The sequence below is a fragment of the Pyrgilauda ruficollis genome, unplaced genomic scaffold (genome assembly GCF_017590135.1).
Source record: "Pyrgilauda ruficollis isolate IOZ18807 unplaced genomic scaffold, ASM1759013v1 scaffold11, whole genome shotgun sequence".
NCBI classification, from domain to species: Eukaryota; Metazoa; Chordata; class Aves; order Passeriformes; family Passeridae; genus Pyrgilauda; species Pyrgilauda ruficollis.
In genome coordinates this window covers 12,625,533-12,646,467 of record NW_024509210.1, presented here as the reverse complement: position 1 = coordinate 12,646,467, position 20,935 = coordinate 12,625,533, and the positions used below count along the sequence as shown (strand labels likewise).

At 46.4% G+C, this 20,935-nt stretch overlaps 1 protein-coding gene across 1 annotated transcript in view; it reads right to left on the bottom strand.

Moving 5' to 3' along the window:
* Nucleotides 1-10,898, bottom strand: part of LOC121356851 — a 31,220-nt gene extending 20,322 nt beyond the window's left edge. The window contains exons 1-2 of the mRNA XM_041473692.1: nucleotides 10,650-10,898; nucleotides 158-1,011 (exon numbers count right to left, since the gene is read on the bottom strand). Coding sequence (XP_041329626.1) covers nucleotides 158-1,011; nucleotides 10,650-10,698 — 903 coding nt within the window. The 5' untranslated portion in view covers nucleotides 10,699-10,898. The remainder of the gene's footprint in view (nucleotides 1-157; nucleotides 1,012-10,649) is intronic.
* Nucleotides 10,899-20,935: the final 10,037 nt, after the last annotated feature.

The window sequence follows — 20,935 nt, the reverse complement described above, 5'->3', positions numbered from 1 at the left end:
AAGAAACCTTAAAAATCAATTACCATTTTTTACTGCTTACAAGTTTCAGGGGAGATATTCTAAACTCACTCAGATATGTCTAATTTGTGACAAACAGGACATGAACCGGGGTGTTTGGACAGGCATAAATTTATGACCTAGTTCAGGTGTTTCTTACCTCACTCAGCCTACAGCATTCATCCATGTACTCATCCAGACTATCACTTGTGGGGTATTTCTTCAGCTGGTGTTCAGGGATCTGAAGGTCTTGCATGCTGCCAAAATTCTCTGGAAGATTGTCAGTAATGGTCTTTGGCTCTTCTATGGGACCTGGGGTGGAAAGAGTGCTTTCCCTGGAAAGGTCCATCTCTGCAGTAGGTCCCTTTTCTGGAGACTGCTTGTCATCCTGGTGAAAATGATCATCAGGACTTTCTTCCTGAGGGTCATTGAAGTCTTCAAGGGAAGCTGTAGGATCCTGCACAGCATCTGCCTCCTGACTATAGTAATCAGCTTGCTTTTTGCTCTCTGGATCTTGTAGGCTAACTTTTCTGGCATGTTCTTTACATGTTCTCATTGACTGATGGTCAATTTCTGGAGAAGAAGAGGTGCTAAGCACACCCGAGTCACAAAATGAGTCTCTGCTGTGAAGCACAAAGCTCTTCTCTGAGCCCGTGGGTGTAGATGGAGAATTAGCACCGCTTGGCAACTCAACCCCCGAGTCCTCAGATTCGAATTTGGAGAATCTGTGAAGCCGGCACTTGGACTCGAAGGTGCTGAGGTCAGGCAGGGTGGCTACGTAGTCAGTGCTTGCCGGGCCATCCACACAGTCTGGATCTGCTGCTGCAGCTGCGGCATCTGGACTTCCCAGGCAGTCTGGTGGGACACTGGCACCGGGAAGATGGGACTCCTCTGTGCAGGCTGTGTCAGCTGGAGCCTCTGGGATTAACCCTGGGTTTTGAATTCCTTCATTGCTCAGTATCTTCATGTGTGTTAACACAACCTTGTCCTCAGCAGGTGGGCTCTTCTTACCTGCTGAAAAGAAACAAGTAGAAGGTCACAGGAGGCTACAAAACTCAGTGTCTAATGCATCCCCTGAGGGATGTGGAATGTAAAACTGCCTATACCAAGGTGGTAGAGGGGAACAGCCCTAATTTGTTTTTCTTGAGCTATATGAAGCTTTCTTGTGGGCTTTGCTACAACAAAAGGCTTGTGTTTCATAGCCTCAGAGTCCTCCAGGGGAGCTCACAAAAGCACAATTCTGATTTAATAGATAGGTAGAAAACAACATATGTAGGCAGGCAACTTTTTTGTAATTATCTGCATAGAGATGGAGAGATGTACATGTTCTTTCAGCCCGATAGACAATAATTTAAGGCTCAAATATTTTTTTCCAAATAAATGTATTCTGAACCAGCAGAAAGAAGAGTAAAATGAAATTACTCTTCCCACAGGCTTAAGTGAATTTTTGGTTGCAACAAGCAATTTGAAAATTCTTTGGTATTCTCTGCTCACATATATGTGACAAAAATCAAGTTCTGATTAGAAAAGCAAGTGTAAAAAGCACTGTAGATCTTTTTCACTCCCTCTATGGTTTTAGTTATGAAGTAATGTCTTTAAGTGAGCTCCTACCTTATTTGTGAAGACAAAAGAGATGGGCACAGCCTTGCTCAAGAGCTTTTGCACACAGACAAAGAAGACTTGTTTTCAAGTCACAATTATTTTACACAGTAATGTGATAGAACAATCTCTGGATGAAAGGCTGATCTTCAGGGGTCAAAGATCTGCTCCCAGGTTTTTCTTACCGTTTTTCTGAATATAATATTTCATAGCGCAAACACTTGGAACACAATGATATGAGAGCCAGTGTGAAAGTTCTGCATCTACCTTTTAGCAAACTGCAAATCTCAGTTCCAAATACGTATGTTTGTGGATTTGGAACCAAGAATTGATGCAGAACAAAACTTCACTTTCCCTGATATATTTTCCCTTAGTGCTCAACCCAGAGTGCCTAAGAGGGCTACAGAGCATACACTTTTCTGGATGTCTTACTTTCTACTTCATTCCCCTCTCCTCTTTCTTTTTTGCCTGAATCAGACCCAGCAGCAGCTTCACAAACTCACCCCCAGTAAAGTAAATGTCCCTAGGTGGGCAGGAAAGCCTGGGATCCACCCCACCAGCAGTGAGTGGATCAGGGAGAGAGCTCTGCTGTGCAGTTCTCCTTTGTGGTAACCCAGAAGCTCCCTGTTTCAGAAATAACCCATCTTTACCTCCTCCAGCTTGCTTTCTGCAAAGTACTTAGATAAGGGAGACTTTTACTCGTTAAGTCCAAGCTAACTCTTACATAGATAGTTTTCTACTTTATTTGAATTCCCTTCATTTGATCTTGAGAATTTCCTGGCATACCACTGAAATATGCCCTTTGCTGTTCACAGACACCCACTGATTTAATATTTTACACTGGATTTTTATAAAGGGCAGTCAGTGACAAATAATCTGATAGGCTTCTTGTGGTACGGAGTGCTGATACCCCTTATATAAGAATTGTTTATCATATACAGAATTTCACTGCCTCCCTTAGCAGGATTCACAGGCATCTTCCCAGTGCAAAGAGCCATGTTTAGAACAGTCAGTGCCAGACCTCAGCAATACAACACCAGGATGTTGCTGTGATGGGGGACAAGAAAAAGACATTACCCATGAAAGCTCATCAGGAGCTGCCTGTACTAGGCTCTGTTGTTACTCTCACTTTTGGGATATGTATGAGGGACCCTGACCTGAGGACAAGAAATAGGGGGACAGGTTTGCAGCTTCACATACAGCAAAACATCAGCTCAAAGAGGGAGCTGGGTGCCAGGTCTTGGAAGGAGGAGGTGGAACTGAGTCACTTTGATTTGGAGTCAAGAGGATCTACCTGCTCAGCTGCAAACACCTCTTGGCAGCCAGACACAAAATGTTGTATCTGCATGAAAAATACAAGGCTTACAGGCTCTTCTGATGGCACCACTACCCCAGCTGGCCAACAAAAAGAGTCAGGAGGAGAGCAGTTGCATTCCTGCAGTTACTTTTAAGAACAAACCATACAGCTGTCACTCTTACCAGGAATTACTATATGCAACGGTAGTTCTTTCCCACAGACTGATTGTTCTCTCTTATTAATCATGCCATGCTTTCCTTTGACTGGAGATTCTCTCACTTCTTTCAATCTGCCCCTGTTTTTTCTTGCTTAACTGGTTTCACCCTGGCCTACACAAATATTGCTTTGTCTAAAATCAGGAAGCAGCATATTAAAATGAGGTCTTGCTACTTACAGGAGGAGATGTCAGATGCTTTACTGCATATCTTTTAGGACTACAAAAGCTGCAATGTGAACAAGGTTTGGCTGGAGTAGAAAGAATAGAAAATAAGATGAAATCTTTGGCCGTCTGTGGGATGGCCGCCTTGATGCCAACAACAGTTCTTTGCTCTCTCTCCCCTTACTGTGGTCACTAGCGACATGTTTTACAAAAATTGTTTATCTGTTCTAGGCTGCAAACCATTGCTCTCAGCACTGTCAGGTCCTGCAAACCACAGACCATTTCTGATTTATTCTTCCAACGCCCTGTGATGAGGCAAAATGTTATCATCCCCCTACCACAAGACCAGAATGCTGGCAAAGGAAAACAGGACTTTGCAACACACTTAGGCACCTCATCCTCATTCATTTAATAATACATTCCCATGGTCAGTGAGGTCATCTGTGCTACAGCAAAAAGATCTCCAATGATTAAGGCAGTAACCTGAAACTCAAGTTATTCTTGCTGCACCTCACTGGCAGAACAGTTGTTTCTTCCTTTCTGTTAACTGGAATATAGAATCTAAACCATGGGGCTTCTAAGAAGCAGATTGTTCCTGCTACAAATCTTGAAAGAGGCATACAAAAACACTCAGCTCCTTCAAGTATTTTGCTAACAAACACCAGAATGGTGCAACTAAAGCTCATCTGTGTAATTGAGGGAAGAAGGAAAAAAAAAAAAAAAAAAAAAAAAAAAAAGCTACCCAGACCCTCAGCTGCTATAAATTAACTAATTTCCAGGGCCCTTAACAGAATTGTGTCAGCTAATTTTGGCTGAGGACTTGGTCTGTAAGTGCTTTGTTCAGCAATACCAGGGGCCCTGAGTAAAGCAAGGAAGGGAGATAACTCCTGCCTGGCACTGGAGGGAGTGTGCTGCAGGGGTATGGCTGCAAAAAATCCTGCACAGCAGCTTCTGAAAGGAGGTGTGAAGAACTGTAGAGAGCTGAACCGTGGCATTAACAATGGTAAGATGTATTTACCATTTGGAGGCCAGCCAGGTTTGACACTGATGTTCCTGGGAATTCAGCCAAGATTTTTGTTGTTGTTGTTGTTTGTTTCTTGTCCCCTGGACCGGTTTTCCACACCCCTCTCTAGTGGGGGTAAGATAGCAAATGCTGTAGTTTTTAGGAAGCTGGCTGGTACACTGGTGCGGCAGCCAGGGAAGGAGTGGAGTTTCACGTGCATGCTTCAGAATCAGTACAGGTTCCTGAAGCATATTCAACATGTGTGCCCAGGCCAAACATTGTCTCAGGGTAGCTTGTGCTACTTGCCTAGTAGCCCTTTCAAAGAGTTTTATGGCTCTGTAATCACCCTAGAGGTGTACACCGTTCCCTGGATTGAAATATACGCCAGTGACTGGTGGTAAGTGATCATGTGTAGCCTTGGGAAGCTGGGTTTCCTGTGCCTGTAAAGCTGGAGAATCAGACGGCTTCCCAACTCACAGGGAGATTGTGACAATGAACTAGCTAATACCTGAGGGTAACTGGTAGGGAGTGGAAGGAGCAGATGTGTCCCACCTAGGTCTCTAGAACTTTGCTCTGCATCATGTTTGAATTGCTTTTTAGGATATTTCTATGTTGCAATTAGCATAGCCTAATAGAGAAACTTAAATCTTTCAAAGGTAAATAACCATCTCCTGTCCCAAGGCTTCACTTTCTTGGGACTTTTAAGTCTAAGTTATTTTTCCAGTTGCACAATAACTAGCAGCTGCCAGGACTCAGCCTAGTGTATTAGTACAGAGATCCCTGACCACGAGAAGGAGGGCAGATACATCAATATAAAATTACTTTTAAGCAATTTCTTTATCCCAAGTAAGTTGGATGCACGAGATGAACTCAAACAACTGCCCAGGAAAAACTCCTTCACATTTCCAATCCTGCTCAAGCCCAATTCTTGCAAAAGCTCCCACCTTTCTAGTAAACCAAGCCAAAGCCTATATTCAAATCCCCATGCTCCAAAGTACTGAAACCCATGTCTGATTTTTTTCTTTCTTGCATCTATGCCTGTGACTCAAAGTTGTGTTTCACTGGCAATTCCTTCAGTGCAAGACCTGTTAAGTCTGCTACATCCCCGAGAGGGTCCATGGCCTCTGATCCATTGACTTAAGTATCATAGCACATGGTTTTCTGATGTATGCAACTAATGGAAGCACTAGTGGACAGGAAGAGGCCAGGGTGACAGTGGAATGAGTGCTTCTACTGGCAGTAGAGAGCCATACCGTGCCAGCACTGCCCTTTGCTGCTCTCTTCCTTCCCAGTCTCTGCCCACCTGTTGTCTCAAAATGCTCATCCTGATTTTTAGGCTACTTGTCATGGGGAGAATCTCTGTTAAACATGGCACAACTGGAGCCAAAGCTTTGCTTGTCTCCATCCACCACTGTCTTACAAAGGATAGCAGAGGTAGAGCCATGGCAGCCTTCTGCTTGTCTCTAGAACTGCTGCAAGGTCCATGTGCACAGTGAACCCATCCACAGTGGGTGGTGCTGGCAGGCTTGTACAGGATGAACAGCCCAGAGATACTCAGAGAATCTCTTCCTCTCCCTGCTACTGTGTGCCACACATGCCACAAGATATGGAGCATCCTACACACTGCAGTTCATAAGGCCAGTACTTTCCAATTTTACTGTGCCACCAAACTTAAGGGTATCACCAACGACTTGGGCTGTTGGAGTAGCAGGGACTTTGCACAGCTGCCCTGCAAAGGAAGACCAAAGTCAAACCACAGCACTCCTAACATTCTGCTTAGCCCTGAGTACAGGAGGAAGGTGCACATGCAAACTGCTAGAAAAGGTTTTTCAGCATCCTATAGAGGACACAGCCTGCCTAGCAATTCCTCTCTGGCTCCATCTGCACCAAGGATGAAACCCTGCCATGCAGGACTGGTTCTGCGATGGGGCTGTGGCCTCCAAGTAACAGACTAAGAGATGATTGTCGCCTTTTGAAGAATCACTAGATAGCAGTGACTAGTGCACTGGAGTCAGACTCATGACCTAGAAATGAAAGGCTGCCTCTCCCATTCAGTCCTTGCATTCCCTCATTTTCCTTCCTTCCCGTACAAAAAGACTCCCTTAGTTTTGTCACTGTGCCACATTCTCTAGCACCGCTGGCAGGACGGCTCAGGTGGTATTTCCCTTTCATTTCGAAGAGGTGGGTTTTTTTCCTCACCAATGATGAGGTCTCAATTTCCCAGCATTTAAGAGAGAAGGGGTCACTTCCTTTCTGAAACAATAGGCATTTTTTGCTGATGACTTTTCCCCGATGTGTGCTGAAGGGTGGGGTCAGGCGCTGGGGCCGTGCTGGTACCTCCTCAGCAGCCCCCACGCAGGGCCCGCGGCAGCCTTGTCACCTCCCGGGCTGGGGAAGAGCTGTCCCCAGCACAGCCCTGTGGGCTCAGGCAGGCCTGCACGGACAGGACCTCAGTGCTCATGAGAATTGAATTACTCTTACGCTTCCAAAAACCCCAAACCAACCCAACAAACAAAGTCCCCACCCCAAAAAATCAGTAACCACCACCATCTGACCCTCCGTGAGCCAAATCTACCTCCACACAGCTTTGCCATGGATTTCCACAGGGTGTGGATCTCCTGATCCCTACCTGGCGCTTTACTGGACTGTTGATCATAGTCCTGGCAATGGCAGAGGTGCTACTTGTCACCAAAAGTCTGCACACTATCTGCCTTCCCCAATATTTTCAAGAAGCATGCTGAGTGTGCTGCCAGATCTTGGGCTGCCCAATCTGAGCAAAGCTTCTCCTAAATAATTAGGATAATCACAAACTGAAAAAATTATACAGAAAGCTTATCACAGGGTCTGTTGTCTTCAGTGCACCAGTTACAACTTCTACCTACAACAGCTGAAACTTGTGAAGGCATGAAAATCACTGTCAGAAGAAAGATCGGGTTTTTTGTTGTTTTATTTTATTTGGTTTGCTTGTTGTTTTGGGGTTTTTTTACTGGAGTTGTGTCTGAAAAAATCACATTTGCAGGGGAACATGCTGCCATGTCGTAACAGTATTTGCACAATAGATCCGATTCTCTAAACTTTAATTTATCCAGCTGGAGAAGTGAAATGCACGTGGATTTCATGAGCATACATATACAATTTGATTTGCTCAAAATGTTGAATGCATAGGAATAGTTATGACAAAGCTGAGATTTTAGATAGTCCTTGAACAAAAAGCACAAAGTACTTAGATCCTTTGGCTCCAAGGTGGTCTCTAGTCTCAATGTTAGTTAAGTGTGTGAAGTTCCTTAGGATCGTAGTTTGGTAATAAAAAGTGACCAGAAATGTCATAGGTCCCCACAGGTGCAGCTGGTAATGATAAATCCATATAAAGTAGATGCCGAGAGAAAGATAACAGGGTTCAAGGACTCTGACTGAGACTCTCTGAGGAGACATTCATTGCTTTAGTATCTATGTTTTAGAAAAGAGGAGCTAATTACAGCTCTTTTCAAGCATTTGAGGAGGAATGAGAGGGAGCTTGATTGATTGTTTACTGAGTGATATAGTTGGGTGAACTAAAGAGGAAATGGATTTCCAAGTAGAGAGGCCACTTGACACTTTTACAGCTTGCTCCTATTCATTCCTAGTGACCTGTGAAGTTTTTGAAACCAAACGACAGGTCTGATAGATTAGTGACCTCTGGCAGAAAGTCCCGGGGCTCAGCAGGTCCCCTCAGACCACCTGGTTTATCAGTTACTTGTGTAGGCTGGCAGTCACCAGTTTTTAGATCAACACCTGACCCTGTTCATTGCACCAGCTAAAGCACTGTTCCCACTCGTTTCTGCATTTACACTGCAACTTATTTCTTTGTATCTATGACCCGGGGGGAAAACCTGGCCAGGGATAATTTTGGTGCACAAGGATTAGTGCCCAAGTACTCCCTACTCTGCAATGTAACCAGTCCTGAGGGCTGGGGGAGGTAAGAAGTTCAGCCCCCATAATCACCTATGGGTCTTATTTGTGAATTTTTTGTCAGGGAGATGACAGCTGCCACTAAAGACCTGCAAATCCTTGTCCTTGGAAATTCCCACGTGTTCCTCCAAGAGAAAGGTTCAAAACCTTAAATAAAGGAAACAGTGCTTTGATGAGCAGCCCTGTATAACAGCAAAAGATTATTTAGCACACAACTCAGTGATATGCCTGAGCAGAAAATTAAAACAATAGAAACAAATATATCACACATTGGCAAAATTGTCTAATTTAGATCTTTTCCTTGTACATCTGATCTGCAGGCTGGCTCATGGATTATTCAGCCAGAAATTAACTAGGAGCCTGGAGGCCCTTTGCAAGCATGGAACGTGCCCCCCAGGGATGACAGGTATGTAGTTATTCAGGTTTTATTGCCTATAATAAGCTTGGATAAACAACTGTTCAATAGCCCCAAAGACCAAGGCCATTTAGACACCAGTGCTTCAAATGAAGCCAAAGGAACTCGAGAATGGTATTAGAAAGGTCGCTGTTAAGCCATTCTTCATGAGCAGTCATTGCTGTCCCTTGATAAAACCCTGGCGAGCTGCTTCTGCTCAAACAAGGTAGCACTGGACAGGCGTAACCATACTCTGGCATGTCTGAAATCTTTTATAGTTGCAGTGAGAGCAAGAGCCAAGAATGCTGTTTCTGAATACAGATGGCATCCAAATCTGGACACACATAATATTTGGTGTCTTTTTCCTAGCTGAAGTGATTAGAGAGTGATGTTGCTGTTTCTTATTTGGATAAATTCTAGCTGAACCTCTTTTTGATCCCTCAGTGCTCTGTAGGAAACTCTGTTCCCACACCAAAGCTTTCACCTACCCTGTTAACAATATTACTGTGTCTGCGTGGTGAGGGACACTTCCATGTGGAAGAGCAAGCTTCCTTTCATCTCCTAACCCTGCCATCAGGTTTGCACTATATATCTTGGAGGAAACAAGTTCATGGTCAAATTACAACCAGGGCAAAAAGGAGCAGTTCCCACCATACTGTGAAACACTCCTCAAACACCCTCCCCATCTTACAGAGATGCTGGCATGTTCTCACAGCAGCAGTGCTCTAGAGCCCTTTGTGTCATTGGGTAGCAGTTTCCAGACTGAATCCAGGCAGAATAACCTGCTTCAGCAGCCTTGCTGGCAGCAGCACTTAACGCTTACCTGCTGGGGCACCTCACAGAGGCTCCAGCTCACACGGAGCTCTAAGTAGCTGCCCCACACCGGGACAGCTGGGAAGCACAATCCAAGCAGACAGTACCTGAGTGGATGCCCAAGAATGTGTCAGCTGTGATGACTCCATGGGAGTGCTCCATTGCTGCAGCACTCCAAGGAAACATGAGTTTGGCATAAGGATGGAAAGTCAGGACCTCAGGAGGTATCACCACTCCAAACACATGGGTTTGCAACATTTTTACCGTCCTGCTGTTGCACTGCACACTCCATTTACGCTCTGACAAACTCTGTAGCCACCTCCGTGCCAAGCAAGCCAGCCCAGTGCAGCCTTGCCAATGACACAGAACTTGCCGATCTTGTTTACAGCTGCTACAAGCCAAGCTGAGGGGTGAACAGGGATGCCAAGAGAATTCTGCTACATGGGGCTTGTGATCTCGACGCCTGCAACTCTGGCTAAGGCATAAAATATAGGGGCCCCATTATGCCTGGAAAAGGCATACTGAGACCACATAATTTGTTTGCACAACAGGCTTAAAAAGTTACAGGTGATCAGCTGAAGGACTATAGCTGCCTTTCTTGCCAGGGTCACCTCACCTGCACAGGCGGGAGAAAGTACAACACTTCGAACCCGCGACAAGCCGTGTTGGATGGCGATACGCTAGCCTAGGAAGCGAGCCGATGTCCGTGGCCCTGCAGTGACGGGCGGAGGGCAGCCCACCCGCCTCACGGAGGTCCGGCAGCAGCCGCTCCGGTGGGTGCCGCTCCCTCGGCAGCGCGGACCGCTCGCAGCCACAGTGCTCCCGCCTGCCCTGCTCCTCTCTTCGGAGCTTTGCCACGCTTACCAAGGCGAAATAAGCCCGTTTTATGAGGAAAAGAAGCCGGTTCCTTAAGCGCGATCTTCGTCCCCGCCGGCCCCGGGGCAGGGGCAGGCGGACCGGAGGCTGAGGGGGGCCGCGCCTCGGGCAGCCTTACCTGCGAGGGGACAGAGGCAACCGGAGAGCAGCGAGCGCAGCATGGGGCCGGGCCGGCAGCGGCGCGCTGCCCGTCCGGCGGGGCCCGGGAGCAGGGCGGGCCGGGATGGGCTTGTCCTAAGTATCGTCTGCGGGGCCACCGAGGGGAAGGAAGGGGGTGGCGGGGGTGCGGGTTTGGGGAGGTGTTGGCAGCCGCCGGCTGGCCCCGGCGGGGCGGCCGACTCACCTCTCCTCCAGGGCGCTCCCAGGGTGAAGCTCCGATGCCAGCTGAACATCCCGGCGGCAGCAGCCGCCCTCAGGGGCGGGCGGGGCGCGGGGGCGGGGGTGCCATCGCTGCCGACCCTCCCCGAGCTGCTGCGCGGCCCCCGGCGGGCGGGTGAGCGGGCCCGGGCTAGGGCATGGCGGGGCAGCGCGGAGCGGGCAGCGCTGCCGGCGCGGAGGCTGCGGAGCGGCGGGCGGGCGCCCGGCCAGCAGTGACTTATAAAGGGAGCAGCCCAGAGGAATGTATCTCCTGTGGCTGATAAGCCGAGATGACTGGAGGGGTTTGAACTACCTTTGCAACCCCCGGAGAAGAGAGGGAGAGAGCGGGGAAAATGGACAGCAGAGAAGAAAAATAAAAATATTTCAGTACTTGCATAATATCAATAAATAACTCCCCTCTCTAGTGGCAGGGAAGGCTGGAATGTTTAGGGTGGGGAGGAGAGAGAGTAAAATAGCAGAGTGGGTTTGTTGAGGGTTTTTTTTTGGTTTTTTTTTTTTTTTTTTTTTTTGTTTGGTTTTTTTTTCATGTTTTTTCTTGTTCTCTATTTAAATTGCATGTTATGTGTTCATAATGGAAAACTGCCTTGGTTATCAGTGGTGCCACAGGCTATGGGTAACAGGGGTGAGAAGAGGTCAGGACTGTCCTGGGTGCAAGCTCCCATGGGCAGATTTGCACTGTCACCAGTGAACTCCAAACATGCAAGCAGGCATGAAGTGTTCTGGGATGCCCTGGGCATGGTTGAGCCCACTGGAGTGTTGTCTTGGGAAACATGGCAAATTACCCCTAGGCTAGGTTCAAGGAGTAAAAGTTCCCTACAACAAGCAGCCCCAAAACCTATACAGGGTCTCTGCTTGCAAAGAGAGCACTAGTCCCTGCATTGCTCCCCCCAGACTTCTGCTGACATGAGCACTCTCAGGAGAAAATGTGCTGCTCCACCGGTTAAACCGGCCTAATTCCATGGACTTCAGCTGTCCATAGGATCAGTGGCCCCAAGGAGATCACAGAATGGTGCTACAAATGCCATGAGAAAGTGAATGAGAGGGGAGCTGTCAGGGGAGATCAGTCCAGTTATGCCATTGCTTTGCAGGTGCCAGTCTGCAGTCCTGTGCCTCTGCAGGACACACTTCAGGTCAAGTATCAACTAAAGTGAATTCACTTTTTGCTGTAGCAGTCACTGGAATTTGTTGACTACAGCTAGCCACAATTCAAAGGTAGGCTATCTAATTTGCCCTTTTCCCCGCCACATTGCTCTCGTATTTAATTATGAATTGCTCCCAAATTTGTGTCATCCACCAAAAGGCACCTTTTCTCCTCGGGCTGGGAGGAATTTACTGCTCTCTCCTTGCTTGCCACTGCAGTGAGATAGAGATTTTGGGGGCTGCATCTGATTCTCTTCAAACACTTCAGGCATCCACTGTGCACCCAGCACCTATTCCTCCTTTTCTGGGAAACCCAAGAGTGTGGTTTGTTGTGTGGACAGAGCCAAGTTTTCCATGCTCTTTGTGGTGGTGAGAAGGAAAGCTGTAGGTTCCCTTGGGAAAGGAGGTCCCTGTTTCCAGCACTGTGCTGTGGTTAGTGCTGTGTGCTTGCTGTCTGACATGCTGCTATGCTCGGGCTCCCCTCTCAGCTCCCAGCTGCATAGGGCAAACTTAAATTATTAGGGCAGCAGAAGAGTAGTTACAGATGCCTTAGCATGAAAGCAATAGCACAGCCAAAGGAATTCTGGGGACAAAGAATTAGCCTCTCACCTTCAGCTCTGCTGCCCCTACACCATTGCACTCTTCTCTCTTTCTGCCATTGAACTCCATTGTTTTGTACACTGCTGAGCACACTCCTGTACTACCAGGAGACTCTTTTTTTTTTAATAACTAGTTTGGAGAAGGAAAAAAGCTACAATGCTCATGTTTGTAAATAGCTTCAGCCCAAAGTGTTCTGAAAAGTATCTCATTTGTAGTAAGCAAAATATGTATGATGCTGTCAAAAATTGAAGTTCCTAAGGAGTCTCAAGCTGGCTCTTTCTAAGCTTGGTTTACCCCCTTGTGTTCAACAAATGCTTGAGGCCAACAGAAATGACTGTGTTACCAAATATAATAAATAAAATAACCCACTGACGGTAAGCTTTTGAACAAGAATAAAATATCCCCTGGAATGTGTACAAGACAAGTACTCTAGCTGTGGGCTAGGGCAAACGTGGAATGAAAATGGCTGGCAATGAGCACAAGACTTCAGTGCTCTAGGTACTCTCACAAGAAGGTGTGTTTGTGTGTATGAAACTGACAATTAAATTGGAAATGCCCTGTGTTCACACAATATATGACAATGTTCAGTGTCTAGAGGGCTCCACAAAGCTGTTATTTGTTGCATGTGATTATTTTTGTCTACACTTGAAAGTTTTAGTAGCATAACTGTGTTTTATGGATTTTTTCAACTCAGATTTATTTGCTATATTAGCATCAAGATGTTTTACTTTAATAGCTTAGCCCTGAGTCAGAAAAAAATTAGCATGCTTAGGACTTTTATGCCAGTGTAAATGCATCTACCCAAAGGGAGATTTTACCATTTTGTGTTTGTATTATGAACAGCAGTGAAACCTTCCAAAGGGTGGACACCACCAATTCCAGCCCTCATCAAAAACAGCCCACAGGCAAGAAACAAAAGTAATGCTTGGTTTTGGTGTCCAAGCTTGAAAAAAGTGCAGAAAAGGGAAACTGATTATTAATGTGCTTTTGTCTAAACGTTGTGAACACCCTTGACAGGGGAAAGATCATGTTCCCTGTGTATATTGAACCAGTTGCTGCTGCAGTACAACAAGGAAGGAAAGATGCCTCTATCTTGCAGCTTCATCTCTTGTCTGGCAGTGAGAGTATTGTCAGCTCTCACCTTTTAATTGGGAGTTTTGAGGAAGATCGACTCCTTTTCCTTAAAGTCCAGTTTGTTAGTGAGGGGAGCTGGGGTGCTGGGGCTGAGCTGTGCATTGCTGTCCTGCAGCAGAGCACAAGGATGGGAAGAAACCAGCCAGGCAGGGAAATCGACTTGGGACAGCCTGGCCTGGGGACTGGGGCCACTGTGGCATTTGGCACACACTACATCTGCCCTTTCCCTGCAGCTGGCAGTCCTTGTGCTGGGTCTCCTTCCCATTCAATCATGTGCTGAGAGTGTGGGATGTGTTCTCCAAATATTAACTGGGCAGGAAATTCCCTCTTGAGCTGCAGAGGATGTAACAGGAAGAGAAGAAACCTCTTAGTCAGCATCAGCTTAGATTTTGATGGATGCATCAGTTTCCTCAGTCATGAGAAAACTCTCCACCCAAAGAAGTCCACAAGTGTGGAAAGGTGTTGTTGCTCTAGATCCCCTTGGTGTACAGCTGCATCCTGTGTTTCTTGTCATCTCTTTAAACTTGGAGCTTGTGGAAAGCATCTTCAGAGCAGAGGGTAGTTCTCTAATGTGGAGAAGTCAGGCACGAGCTCACAGGGAGCTGCTTGCAAGGTCTGGGCAAGGTCTGTTTGTACTACAATTCCTAAGTTAGGTACCTGGAAAGCAAGAGAGATACATTTAGTGGTGACTGCTAAAACTATTGTCGTTGTTTGGGCCATTGTGTTATTCCCTCATGCCCCAATTACTACTGTGCAATCCCAGGTTTTTCATAAAAATGACTGCTATGGTGTCCACTGAGATGCTCTGCAGTTGCGAAGGAGGATGCCTGTCAAATATGAGCCTTGTTTCAAAAAACTCCCCAGAAGCCAAAATATGCAGTAGCAGGACAGATCCCTAAGCAGGTGCAGGTCTGCACAGGTGAGCTCTCCTCTGCTCTTTGGCTTTAGGCATGTCCCACATGCAAATAATTCATCTCCTTCTGCCACAGCTTGTCTGGGAGAACAGGATTTTTGTATGTAGTTTCAGAGCCCATCTTCTTTAAGTTGTGCAGCCCCCAAAGCACAGGATTTCTCATGCATGTAAAAGATCTCTCCACCTGGCGTGAACTACTCATGGTGACGAAAACCACATTCCAATATCATTGTCGCTGTGGTTTTCACACTGAAGCACACAATGAAATAACTGTCAACCTTTCATCATACATACATATTAGACCTTGTTTTCCATCCCATTCCCTGACCCCTTAGTTAAAGGCTGGATCTGGACAGATTGCTTGATTACCTCCTGGTTTGTTTTGTGCACCTGCAGCATGGCACAAAAGGACTCTGCAATGCAATCACCTTCTTGACTTAAATATGTTTTCTTTCACTCTAGTACAAGCAAGGTTTTGGGATGCAGCATGCAGAGGGACATTGGATATCTGTGTGACAGTGTGGGAAAAGGAGTGGATTTAATGTCGTGTTATGAGGGTACTCAGCTGAGAAAGGACAGGGAGGATATGTTCTGTGCAGCATCTGTCAGGGTTGGCTTGGACCTGTGCGTGGTGGCTGATTGTAGGTTTTTTTTTTTTCTTTTTTAGGTTTTAGCTACCTTTGCCCAATCCACCATGCCAGCAGTGCAGTATTAATGTCATTTAAGTGAGGACTCACAGCACCTTCTGCCTGAGGGTCTCAGCACCAGCCTGAGGGTATTGTGAGGCTGTTGCCTTGCTGAGCCCAGTGCCAGGCAGGGTGTGGGCAGGCAGGGCTCGGGGGAGCCCGTGCTGCCCCAGCCAGCAGCCCCTCACAGGAGGGACAGGTCAAGGGGAAAAAAAAAGAGGCGTGGGTTCAAAGAGGAATTGCATGATAATTGCATTCCTATAAACGGAAGTTTCCAGAAGACTCCAGCTTCCTGTGAAATCGGTCTCTTGCTAACTTGGCAGTGGCCCACATATGTACAGCTTGTCCAGGTGAAGGTTTGGGGTCACATAAGAGGAAGTTGTTTCACTGCAGTGCACTTATGGTGCAAAAAATAGCTTCTTGGGACAGTGAGCAGCTCTTGACTCTGTTAGAGGTAATGTGTTAACTCTTGCAAATCTTGTGTCTTGCTCCAGACACTTGGCATAGTCTAAATACATTTCAGGTTTTGCTCTTCCTTCACTTAATTAACACTTATTAACACTTAATACTCAAAATGTGCAAACCCTGCCTATACAAGCAAAACCCCTCTGTATCTTCTCTGCCTCTCTTAAGGATGCTGCTGCCCCAGGCAATTCCCCAATACCTGAGCAGGAGAAAAAGTCGCCACCTAGCTCAGCACCAGTTCTGCTTGTTGGTGTGTCCACCAGCCTTTTAAGAGCAGAGAAGGCTCAAATGCCTGGTGTGTTTGGATCCTGGAACAGGTATGTGGTCCCTACTCTACCCTGCTGTGAAAGGACCTTGGTGAGCCACATGGGAAGCAGCTGCCCAGAACTCTGCCCTGGGAAGTCAGGGTCAGTGGCTTGCCAGGCACATTACTTCCTCTGGTGCACAATGGAAGCACCTTTGTTCTCACTGAGTTGAACTGAAAGGCTGACTAAAAGATGTTAAAACAAGTACTTAAACTCAGTCACTGCTTTCTAGGCCTCCAGAGCCAGGACAGTTCTCCTCACGTTCCTGTCGCCTACCTGCCCTCAGGGTCCACACTTTTCTCAGCCACGGGACAAGCTGGCATACCTTCAATACCTTCTGAAGGCAGGCTGAGCTGCATTGTACTGTGCTGTGCTGGCTGCTTTCTGGGTTATGGCACAACCCAAACCGTCTGTTTTCCTTCTGTGATGCTTCAGGCTGGATGGTGGCAATGCAGGGTCAGAGGGGGCCCCTGTCAGCAGTTCCTCACCCCACAACACCTGCACTCCTCTCCACCCCTGGTTTTAGGTCAGGTGTCTAAGACTGTATGCAGCAGGTCTCAGCAAAGAGAGGACGGTGCCTGGTTTGGGATGGAATGGGCAGCAGAGCAGTGGTGAGCACTTGGGGCCATACACTGGTGAGGCAGCCAAGTGTGAGTGGAGAAACACAGAGGAGTGATGCTGGAGAGCTAGTAAGTAACAGGAAAAGTAGTAGAGGTGCTTGAGGACTGGTCACAACAAGAAAAGAAGGAACAAAGCAAGCAAGTTGAGCTGGGTATGAGGGGGAGGTGCCTTACTCTTCTGCTGAGACCTTGGTGTCCTGGGGGTGCCAGGGGGTTGCTTCTGTGGACCTGACAAAGGACAAATCATGATCAGGATCACTCTGGAAGGGCAGGATACTTTAATGTTCTGCTTTGTCATAGGAGACTTGTGAAACTAGATGGTAATCCAAGAGACCGTGACAAAAAAGATAGAAGATATGAGGGAGGGATCGTGGAGTTTTCCATCATGAAATTGTGTGAAAAGGTGATGAGAAAGAACTCAAAAGAATGCTGCTGTTCACCTGGGCCTCCCTTTTCACTCTGAGGTGTTAGCAGGCCTGCAAAGCTCCAGCCAGGTCTGGGCTTGACCTGGTTTTCTATCCCAATTATGAATCTGCCCAATACAGAAAAATGGGTACCCTCCAACCTCACTTGATCTGTTGCTGGGAAGAAGCCAGGCTGGGCAGGGTCTGCCAGGCATGTGCCAACACTGTATCCTGGCCCAGAGATGGGGTGTGAGAGTATCCAGAGCATCCCTCAGCCTCTTGCTTCTTTGCTTTTAATGCCTGGAGAATCCCAGTGGCTGTGAAAGTGCTGCTTAAACCTTGCAATTAATGGGGCTGAGGGTCTGGCAATTGCTGCTTCATTTACCTTGTTGCAAACGCTGCAGTTGCTCTAGTTTGGAAATGCTCACTCTCATTTTAGGACAATCCAGTTCAGTGGGGTAGAACAGAAGAGTTAGATGTGACTTGCTAACACATCACTGGAGTTTAAGAAGTGCAAATAGCATTTAATGACAACCTGGACAATTTGCATTGCTTTTCCCCTGAATATATGTGCACTCACAAGTAGAACTAAATCTTTTTCCTGTATAGCAATTTAATTAGAACTGATTAAAGTAAACATGTCCTGAATGTTTGAATATGATAGTAATACTGCATTATAAATGTCATTTTGATTAAATAATGACTTCTTTGCTTGAACAGGATAACTGTCCACCTGAAACACTGGGAGTAAACTTTAGTTAATAATAAAACCCCCATCAATTTCAATAGAGCTATATTTCACCTTAATTGCACTCATAATTGCACTTTCACAGTTTGATTACAAAATTTACTGTTTCTTGCTTGGAGGGGGTATACATTGTTGTACACCTGCAAAAAGAAATGGGAACAGAGGATTGTTGACATGCAGTAGGTGAGCCTGGATTTCCCCCATTCAGTGAAATGGTGGAGCTCACTTGTTCCAGGATTCAACAGAAGCACTAAGAGTTGCCACATGGGATCACACTAAAAAAGATAACTGTAAGCTTGGCCTTGAGCAGTGGTTGTCAGTTCCTGTGGATCTGGCTGCTCCAGTACTGGGGAGGAGTAACTGAGGAAAGCAGGCTGACTGTTAGCAAGTTTAAATATACTGCATGAGACCTCACCTCCACTGGTAAAGTATACAGGGGCTTCCCAGGCTGAAAAATGCTGAAAACAACTGTTGTTGATGAGCAGATAGGTTCAGTAGTCAAGGACCAGTCTGGATGACCTCAGGACATACTTTACAAATAGCATGTGTTTATGAAAATCTGTTATTTAAAAAATCTCTTGCTGAAGCCAAATGAATGCTCTTTCATTTGTGTACAACTCTGATATCCATTCTGGGGTGTGTATTTCCTCTGGACATCCCGGAGGATATCTGTGGCTCCACTGTTTGTGAACTGAGGTTGGTAACGTGACTGTGGATCTTACATCACAGTCTGTGCATGACTGTGTGCAGCAGCAGGTGACTGCTGCTGTGTCCCCACATCTGGCACCTCTTCATGTGACAGAATGGGCACAGGAGCTCAGATATGGCACCAGTGCTGAGGTGCTCTCCCTCCTCAGCACATTGATTCAGTTGTCTTTGCTTTTCATCTCCTTAGCTGACAAAAGGGAAAAAAAAAACCAAAACATTTTTCCCTTTTGCAAAGCTGCCTGAACATTAAAGTTGCGAGTCTGTATTCAACTGTTTCTATGAGCAGTAAATGAACATGACTTCCCAGTGTAACTAAAGCAAGTCATGAAGAGACATTTCTTCCCTTCCAAACCAGCCCCAAATCAGGGTTCTTTTATGTCCAGATGGGAAATGCCAGTGATATATTCATATTCCCTCTGTTCAGCTCTGATCCAAGCCCACTGTAAAAAATTAAATACTACCAAGAACTTTCAGGGACCTTTGTGATTTTTATCTTAGTAATGCTATTTGTGCTTTTATCTATAAAATTCTACTTCTGTTTGTATGCTTGTTTAGTGTGGGATGACTGGAGACAGTCTGCTGTTTTACTGCAGACTTCCCTGCACTTACTAATTTAAGACTGCTGCTCAGACTGAAATTTCCAGGTTGGCTCATGATGAATCCATAGTCTATATACAGCACTTGGGAGATATTTCCGTATCCTGAAATAACAGGAGGTTTGTGACAGATCATTTCATGACTTTGCGGTGTTCCGCGACTCATGGGATGGAGGACAGATGTCACCAAACTGTTGTACACCAAAACAGCCACTGCACAACTATTCTTTTTGAAAGTCAATACAATTGAACTGACACACAAGTTTCCATGCCAAGTAAAAATAATGGACATATGTATTTTTGTGGTTTTGTATAAAGAGAGCTTTCGCTGGTACCTTCCCCAGAGTTCTTGATAGTGCTCTTAAAAAACCAAAAAGAAACAAAAACAAACAAACAAAACAAAGCCACAAAAAGGCCCCACCAAAAAACACCAAAAAAACCTGACCTCCAGATCACCCAGCTTTGAAGCTTGGTGCATTGAACTCTGGTAGCACAATTTGCTTGCTCCCAAGATAATTTCAATGTAAAGCAACAGGCAAAGACACAACAAAGTATTGTCCCAAGTTTGCAAACTGAATCAATCAAGTTCCAGTCCGTCAAAATCAGCAGGGACCAGCCTTACCCTTGCCCTGATAACCTGCATTGTGCAGGCTGTGGAGGCAGCAGGAAACCGGGGAAGGGCTCCTAAGAGCTACAAAAGGCTGCAGAGCAGACTTCAGGTGAGTTTGGCTGCCAGGGAGAGACCAAGCTAGAGTCTGACTTTTCAGCAAAGGCTCCACATTTAACTGTTTCAGGGATGTTTAAAATAATATTTTCAAAGCACACAGTTACAAAGAGCTTTCTTGGAATAGCTGGCTTCTCATTTTACTGCAAAAATGCAGGCTAAGCTATTCTGAAGACCTAGTTCTGTTTGTGGCTGCTGAACTGTTTTAAAAGCCAAACCCTTTTTTCATATAAACACCAAACCGCCTGATGTCCAGTCAGGTTTGCAAGATAAGATAAGAGTGCTTCAGTGAGGAATAAGTGGAGGAGATTTTATGGAAACTGAGTTATTGTAAATAGATAGCATCAAGAAGAAGGGGGGTTTGTGTGGTGCTGTTGAGAGCAGAGGTGGACAGGGAGTGAATACATATTTTTTAGAGCTGTGGCAGAAGACAGTGAGTGGGAGGTGAGGGTTTCCCCACCCCTCTCACTGCAGTGGCCAGGAACCCCGTGGCACAGGTCTGAGCGAGGGGATCTGGAAGCTGGCGGATGGCAGCAGCACAGGCTCAGCGGTTCAGAGGCAAGCTCAGAGGGCGATGAGAGGAATGGAGGGAATGTGATAAGGCTGGGGGAGGATTCAGTAAGGGAATGAGCAGGGAAAAGGAGGGGGTGTGGGAAGGCAGGAGTGCCCCATTTCACTGTCTCCCTGTCTCCCCATGCTGAAGGCAGGTTTGGGACCTTCAGCTGAAACAACAGGGAACTGCTGTACTGAGGGATGTCCCTGTTACTCTTATGAATGAAGCAGATATTCTGACTAGTGTCCTTTCACCCACCCCAGATGGCAGGAATAGGGGACAGTGTGCTGCCAGCAGTCACTCATCCTGGCCACCAGAAACCTCAGAAATAGCAAGACTTTGTTGTCATTATCCTTGTATTTGTAGGTGACCTGGCCCAAGCAAAGACAAAAGACAGTGGAAATCCCTAAGCTGCTGTGGATATTCCTGTGAAGACAGAACAGATTTGCAGGATCATACTGTAGAGGGTTTTTTTTAATGGAGAACTCTTGCTTTTTGAAAAGATGGAACAGTGTAATTCCACAGCACAGGAAAAAACTCAGGGGATCACAAGTGGTTATGCTGGGAAGCTGCCGAGCTGTGCTGGGTGGCCAGGGTGTTCCTGAGTGCTGAGGGCAGAGCAGCCACAGCAGTGCACCCCCACTCCACATCAGAT